This window comes from Vombatus ursinus, unplaced genomic scaffold (genome assembly GCF_900497805.2).
Source record: "Vombatus ursinus unplaced genomic scaffold, bare-nosed wombat genome assembly UNPS02014798.1, whole genome shotgun sequence".
NCBI lineage: Eukaryota > Metazoa > Chordata > Mammalia > Diprotodontia > Vombatidae > Vombatus > Vombatus ursinus.
This window is the reverse complement of record NW_020954576.1, coordinates 1719175-1727107: the sequence shown is the minus strand read 5'-3', so window position 1 is coordinate 1727107 and position 7933 is coordinate 1719175. Positions and strand designations below refer to the sequence as shown.

At 47.2% G+C, this 7933-nt stretch overlaps 2 protein-coding genes across 2 annotated transcripts in view; one reads left to right on the top strand and one right to left on the bottom strand.

The window, feature by feature from the left end:
* LOC114049983 (protein S100-A13) overlaps positions 1–3616 on the bottom strand; it is an 8931-nt gene extending 5315 nt beyond the window's left edge. The window contains exons 1-3 of the mRNA XM_027871478.1: positions 3598–3616; positions 2824–2888; positions 1784–1989 (exon numbers count right to left, since the gene is read on the bottom strand). Of these exons, the coding sequence (XP_027727279.1) occupies positions 1784–1936 (153 nt within the window). The 5' untranslated portion in view covers positions 1937–1989; positions 2824–2888; positions 3598–3616. The remainder of the gene's footprint in view (positions 1–1783; positions 1990–2823; positions 2889–3597) is intronic.
* Positions 3617–3728: 112 nt separating this feature from the next.
* LOC114049689 (protein S100-A1) lies at positions 3729–7608 on the top strand. Its single transcript, XM_027871019.1, has 3 exons — positions 3729–3843; positions 6484–6637; positions 7278–7608. The coding sequence occupies exons 2-3, from the start codon at positions 6497–6499 to the stop codon at positions 7419–7421; spliced, it is 285 nt and encodes a 94-aa protein (XP_027726820.1). The 5' UTR covers positions 3729–3843; positions 6484–6496; the 3' UTR covers positions 7422–7608.
* The last annotated feature ends 325 nt before the right edge of the window (positions 7609–7933 follow it).

The following is a 7933-nucleotide window of genomic DNA, read 5'->3' as shown; positions in this document are numbered from 1 at the left end:
GTGTGTGTGTGTGTGTGTGTGTGTGTGTGTGTGTGTGTGTGTGTGTGTATTCTCTCTCAAATAGTCGTCTGTTATTTAGTTTGGAATAACCCTATCTTTGAGAAGCAGCATGGCATAATGGATAAAGCATCATCCCCAGTCAGGAAGATTCAAGTTCTTCTGACACATACTGGTTGTTATGTGACCCAAGGCAAATCATTTAACTTCAAAATACCTTGAGTAACTTTTTAAGATTAAGTTGCTGAAAAGTTGTTGATGTACATTAATAGGTAAGGGGAGTTCCCTATACTATTGAAATCATAAGTTCAATGAAACACACACACCCCTAACCTTATTTGTTTTTTCATCAGAATTACTAGGATCAGGGGAATGATAATGATGTAATATATCCAGGCTTCAGCAAGACAGGAATTTTATAAAACCTCTCAAGATATCCTCGTGCTAGAAGAGAAGATAACTAGGTAGGTTGACAGCAGGTTGAACAGCTGTACCCAAAGAGTGTTGATTGATCAATACCAGTGTGGAAGTTGTCTATCAACATGTCTCCAACTCTATCATCAGCTCAGTATTTTTGTCAACAACTTGGATACACAGAAACCATGCCTACCAAATGACAGATGATGGATGATGCTGGGAGGAAGACCTAATACGTTGTCTAACAGAATTAGTATGCAAAAAGATCTCACAGGTAGGTTGAAACTAGTAAGATTCCATGATAGTGTACAATTCTCTTTTCCTTTTTCTTTTCTACTATATAAATGGAAATCTGCATTTTTAAATGTTTACATTCAGAATAATTTTTAAAATTCTATAATGAAAGTTGAAATAATGACCTCCTTGTTACTAGATGTGACAGTTCTTAGCCCAGTGCCTGGCACATAGTAGACTCTTGATAAATGCTTGGTGATTGATTGACAAGTATTCAGTTTTAATGACCCATCTGTTAGAAATGTTGTAAAGACAATTCTGTTTTGGGTTAGAAGTTGGAATAAACTATCTCTAAGGCTTAGCTGTATGGCCTTGAAAAAATCCTCGGGTCTTAATGTCCTCATCTATAAAACAAAAAGGTTATGCTAGATCATCACCAAGGTTCCTTCTACATCTAACACTACAGGATTTTAAGTATTTATGAAGTTCTTACTGAATGCCCAGCATCATGCTAGCCAATATGGGGAATATAAAAAAGTACATATAAGACATAGTCTCTACTGTCATAGATGATATGTTCCAGTCAGGGAGAAAAAAGCCTTATTAATGCACAGTGTTAAATTTTATAGGCGTCACAGTCATGGGCTTACACTCCACCACACCCAGACAATCACAGTTGCACAAAATCACAAGATTTCATTCATCTAAACACATGTAAGAAGCAACATGACATATCAAGATCAAGGCTCAAGGCCCAATTCTGATCCACTCGAACTGTGTGACCATAGATAGGCAAGTCACTTAAACTCCCTGTGCCCTGGGGCCATTCCCCAAGTTACTGAGTACTTATGGATCTACATCCTTGGAGATAGTTTCTAGTCTAGTATGAAATCATCGGATTATCCCAGGTAAGACCAAGAAAACAAGCACACAGTGCGTTGCTCAAATACACTTAACTGCATTGTCTTCCACAGCTGTAACACAATCACATTTACAGACACACTGCCACACCAACAGTGTCACACAAGTTGTCAAGTACCTACAAAATCACGTCCACGCAAGCCATCATATTCCATCATAAACTATCTTCTCTCTGTCACAGCATCCTCCCAGTCTCCCCTGGGTTCCCAGTTACCTTGAGGAGGTGGGGCAGCTGCTGGGTGGTCAGTTCTTTAAATTCATTGATACTGAGGCTGCCTTTCTTTCCCTCCTGACCAGCAAAGGTGAAGAAGGTTTTCACCACCGTCTCAATAGCCGCCTCCAGCTCTGTCAGTGGCTCAGCAGCCATGGAGGAGGCTAGGGGTGAGGAAGCTTGCTCTTGGACTAACTGTGGATCTAAAGCTGGTTGAGGAGAAAGGAATATCCAAAGGTAACTTCTAGGGAGGAACCCTGCCCAGGTATTACCTATTCATTCCCCCATCTCTGTTGGACATTTTAGAGACCTAGAAAGAGACCTGTCTCCAAACCTGTGAGGAGTCTTAGGCTGGGGTGGGGAGGGGGTGTCTCTCTTTGTGGGCAATCAGGCTAGCAATCTCTGTCTGGAGTCTAGCACTCTGACACATAAGGTTATTTAAAATGTCTCTGCCTCAGCTTTTCCTAAGGCATCTTCCTGAAATTAAGTAAGGTGTCAGGGAGGTTCAGAGATGCTCTCTTTCCACCCCACCAAGAGACCCGGAATCTGCACCACAAACTACAAAGTTGGTATCATCTCAACCAGTGTCTTTCAACGTCCCCATGGAAAACATTCAGATGTTTCTCAGTACAAAGAGCAGGAAGATATGGACCCTCTCCAAAATAGACAGTTCCGAAGTTAAGCTAACGGTAATGGGTCCTAGCTACAGGGCTCCTCCCATCTTTTAAGCTACTGAATCGGACGCAGGAACTAAGCTGCCAACTAAAGATCTCTTTACCGCCTCCACAGTTTGGTTCTAAGAGGATAGAGGGTTGGAGAAAAAGGGAAATTCCAAGACCTCTCTAACTTACATCCGACCCTCTTCCAACTAGTTCATCCCCTTCAAGGACTAGTTCCCCCCACCCCCTCCTTCAGAGCCCCGAAGTCACTTCCTGAATTCCCAGTTCCAGGACTGGGGGGAGGGGCTCATCTTTCTCCTGGGGAAGAGGGCCCCTCATCCACCCCACTCCAAAAGGAGTAGGTGAAGTAGGTTTGATACTCACCCTCTGGTTTTGCCTCAAGCAGAAGTAGGGATGGGCTGAGGTTTATAAACGCCCAGGAGGTGGAGCTGGGGAGACAGAGTCCTCCGTGTATATCCCGAAGTATTGAGTTTCCCGTGGTGAACTTCGGCAAAGGGCACGCCCACCCACTCCTCCTCACCCATCAGCGCATCATCAACATTTCTGCACAAACAACTTACACCTCTATGCCCCTTCCCTGAAGCAAACAAATAGCAAGCCTCACTTTCCTGGTCTCATCCACCCTTCCAGCCCTAGAGACATAGCTCCCACCCCGAGCTTGCAGTATGCACCTCCAACCTCCATTCACTTCGTCCTTTAAATCCCTTCGCTCACTCGCCATCTCACTCTTATCTCCCCCACTCCAACCCCTCAAAAAAGTCCTAATTCGTGCATCCCAGCTAGCTCTTGGTAAAATTAAGAGTAAAGAAGGCACCGTCTTCTGAGGAATTCTAGAGATGAGGCCCTTGGAGGAGTCCCCTTCTTTTGCTGCTCAATAGGGCATAGGTGTGACCATGCCTCGCCGCTATGGACAGTTAGTTACGGGGCGGTCCAAGGACCAGAAGGGTTCAACATCCCGTGGTCTCTGATCTTACCTCTTTCTCTCCCGCTACTTTATCCTTTCTTACCCTCTCTGCTCTGTGCTAGGGCTGAATTGGCATCAATATTAACCAAGAACCCCCGTGGATTGCTAGCATGCATGTGGGGAAAGGAATGTTTTTAAAAAGAAAAAAAAAGAAAAAAAAAAACAACCCAGACCTGGGGGAGAAGGTAAAACAGGGCCAGCTTGTCCCAACTCTGAAGACAGAGGGTGCTTCTGTCTGCTAGCTGGCTGTTTGCCCCACTGGCTGTCAGCCCGATGAGGGGGGTGGAGCTAAAGGTAGGAGGGGGTGTCCAGAGTGGGGAGAAGGACGCCTGAAGAGAGATCTCCCCACACCGGCTCTAGTCACAGGACACGCAGCTTCGCCCCTCTCATCTGCTCCCCCTTCAGCCCCGAACCCACCCGTGAGTATTTTGCTTTCTCCGATACAGAGGGTGTGCTAACTACAAGGGGGATGGTGGTCTGCAAAAGCCTGGAAATGTTGCTCAGTTGAAGGGGACTATCAGTGAGCAATAGGGCACTTTGGGGCTGAGTGAAGGATCTGAAGGGTCCATCCATGGAGGAAGGACCCAGTTCCCTGGGGACTTAAACGGTGAGATGGGAGGACAGATTTCTCTACTCTCCAAAAGCAAAAGCAATACAGCCCCTTCCTCATAAAAGGATCCCCTCTAGCTAAGGAATCCCCAAGATTTCCCCCTCCATCTTTGGGGCTTCCTAAACGCCAGTTCATCTCTCTCTTGGGTTTGAGGGTGGAGGATTGAAATATCTGAGACCTAGGCCTTTACTCTGCTTTTTCTGGGGTAAATAGCCCTGGCATGAGCCAAGTAGAAGACTGGGCAGCTGTTCCCAAGCCCCTGGGAGCTGGGGAGGTTGAGATTCCAAAATAAGAGAACTATTCCTTCACTCCAGGGCCTGAGCCCACTCCCATGCTTTGCCTCATGTTTAAACCCCTATAACAGCCAAGAACAAGAGATGAAAAGTTTCTCTGAATGGGCACCAAGGTGGGGTGTGGAGGATTCTAGGAAGAGTGTCTCACTCACCTCCCTCTCTACTCAGTAACCCTCAGTAACTTTTCCCTCTTCTCTTTCTTTCCTAACTTCCTTACTTCTTCCCCTCCTTCCTCAGCATTTTTCAACTCTACCATCTATAAAGTCTCTACTGAGCTGACACCTTTCAGAGACATCACATATCAAACTGTACTCTTCAAGACTTCCCAAAGGGTCCATGGACATGTTTGTGGGGGAAAACCCAAGGTTCCTTTGGCTCCTCAGGACCTCCACATCAGTGATCACTGATGGGGCTTGTAATAGGAGATGCCAGCCCCCCTTCCCCTTATCCCCCCATCAGACCCAGGCTTCAGGTTCCCATTCCACACACCCTCCCCCCTCCTTGGTCTCTGTGACAACCACCTCTCATGTCCAAAGTTCGGGTGACACAAGGGATTCATTGAGGAGCTGGAGTGTCATCCGATAGGACCCATTGTCCATCCCCCCAGTCCTGGGGAAAGAGGTGAGAGATACCTGATCTAGGACACCTGAGATCCCCTCTAAGGAGGGGGGGGGGGGGGAGGGTCCCAGGGAGGCAAGGGGGGGGGGGGGGGAAGGGGAGAGCAGGGGGTAAGTGGTGCTGTTTACTCCCAGAGCGAAAACCCCTTTCCAATGTCATACCCCATTATAACCTCACACATCATTTTCCTTCCTCCCTTCTAATTCCTTGCACCTTGACTCAGATGGAACCTCAGGCATACAATTCCCCTTCATTTCTGATCACCTCAACTACACTCCCATCTAGTCTTCCACTTCTCAAGTTCAAGCTGCTGGTGGGAAACAGGAGATTGTACTTGGGCCCTTTTAGTTTCCCCACCCCCACCACACCCTGGAGCCCAACTCTGGGGGATAAGAATCAAACATTCCTTTCTGCATTCCCACCATCCAGGTCTGATTAGAAAGAGCTGGTTCTCAAGACAGACTTCAGTCTGACCAATCCTAAAGCATAGAAGGTGGGGGTAGGGGGGAAAAGGAACTAATAGGAGGGAACATACTAGAGAAGTCAGAGGGATGTGAGTAGGGGGCTGAGAACCCCTGGGCAGAGGGAGAATTTAAGGGCATCAACTATAAGAAATTAGGAAAAAGCATGAGCATGACTCTGCATAAGTGGTCCTTCATCCCTAGCTCCCCTTTGTTCTCAGTTCGGAGAGGGCAGTGATAGTTACTGAAGAGACACCCTAGCCTGGGCAGGACACACTAGGCCTGTGATAAAAATAGGACAGGAGAAAGACTTGTCGGTTCCTAAGACCCACCCTCATTCCCAGGGCCAGCTGCCTCGTGAGTAAGATGTTCTTTTTGTCCATCTAGCAATGCATTCCTCTTGCTTCCTGGTGCTGCCCAGTGTTCCCTGTTTCTACCCCTCTCTCTAGTGTACCCAAAATACCCCTCCACTATGGAGCCCCCCAGCTCCTATCCTTCAAACTCCCCTCTATTTCCTTCCCTGTCCCTACCTCTAGCCCCCTGTTTCTTTCCTTCCAGTAACTCTCTAGCCTTGAGCCTTCAACCTCCACCCCTTTCTCTGAACTTTTACTTTAGTTTTTAAACCATCATGTGCTAGAAAGAAGTCAAGGAAATCTGGGTTCTAGCTGAAGCTCTGTACTAACCCAATATATGATCTCCTTGCTAGTCCTCAGTTTACTCATCTGTAAAATTAGGGAATTGGGATCCATCCCTAAGATCCCTTACAGACCTGAGGCCTATGATGCTTTAAAAAAAAAAAAAAGTAAGGGCTGAATTAATCAGTTCTTTTGGCTTCTGTTAACTAAGAATAATAAATGAGCATGTAAAATGTCAACTAAAAGGATAAATAATTAATAACATTGAATACGGTCCTAGAGGATACAATCCACATCATGAAGAATGGAGTCCAAATTATCTATATATGCATTACAATACAAGGGCTTTAGGAGCTCAGGGTTCTCTTATTTCCAGCAGCCCTGGGCGTCTCCTATCTGGACCTCATCCCTGTCTGGCCTGGTGGGGGGTGGTGGGAGGCAGGTGTGTTGCAGCCATGGGCTCGGAGCTGGAGACTGCCATGGAATCCCTCATCAACGTATTCCACGCCCATTCTGGCAAGGAAGGTGATAAGTATAAACTGAGCAAGAAGGAGCTGAAGGAACTACTGCAGGCTGAGCTTTCTGGCTTCCTGGATGTAAGTGTTTGGTGGCAGGGGGTGGGGAGAGTACCCTAGAGCTCTGGGCCTGGGAGCCAGCTACTGGACTCAGACTGAATGGGAAGCAGCTACCTTTCCCAGAGACCTCTACGTCTCCCTTCTGTCATGTTCCCAATCCCCATCCCAGGTCCTTCCTCTATTCCTTGAAGGCTTCCCAGAAACTCTCTTAATTAATTTAAATAAATTCAGCAAACACTTATTAAGGGCCGATTATATACCAAACACTGTGATATCCATTGGGAAACCTAAAGATGAATCCCATTGCCCACTTCTTAAGGAGTTCACCCTTAAGTCGGCTGAGGATTTCTTCGTTAATTACACGAAGAAAGATCCAAAGTAGTGAAGTTCCGGTCCAGCCCAGTTTTCCCTTGTCAGCCTACTCACACCCCTCTCATCTTCCTCCCCATCTCCCCATCTCCCCATCCCTTGCCCCTCTAAATTTCAGTACATTTGCCTGGTTCTTTTTACTCTCAGTTTCTTCCGTGCCTGTCCTAGTCACCCTGCGTAGTCTGGCTCGAGTTCAGTCGTTAGCCCCTCCTCCCATTCCTTCCCAATTCTTCATGCCCCCTGAAGCCTTCCCAGCTCTCCATCACAGAAACCTCCGTCTATCTTATTCTAGACCCAGAAGGATGCAGATGCAGTGGACAAGGTGATGAAGGAGCTGGACGAGAACGGAGATGGTGAAGTTGACTTCCAGGAGTACGTGGTGCTGGTGGCTGCACTCACCGTGGCCTGCAACAACTTCTTCTGGGAGAACAGTTGAGCAAGCAGCCCAGCCCTGGCCAGCACCAATAACCCCCTTCCCCCCATTCCCGCCTTCACTTTCCACATTAGCCCTTCCTCTCCCCTCAGACTCCCCCAGTTCACTGTCCCAGACTTGGCCATAGCATTTGTGGTGTACTGCTCCACTATACATTAAAGACTCCTCTCCCAAAAGCTGTGGTGTCAGTCTCCTTTGGGATTTAGTGAAGGAGAGGTGCTAACTCTCCCTCAGGGCAATTATTAGAAGGGGTCATGACTCTCCTGAAAATTCCTGTTTCCAGGATGCTGTAGAAGTCTGGGGATTGGGTATTTTGGGTTCCAGACTGATGGAGGGTAGAGTTACATAGCACAATCTCAGCATGCCTCATTTTCTCCCTTTGAAAGGTGGAAAGGGGAGGAACCCTCTTTCCAAAAAAGTAATGAGATTCTAAGACAAGATAGGCATGGAAGGCTGATCAAGCCAACTGAGTCTCCCTCCACCTCACCGGGATGTAATCCAAGTCGAGGGGAGGT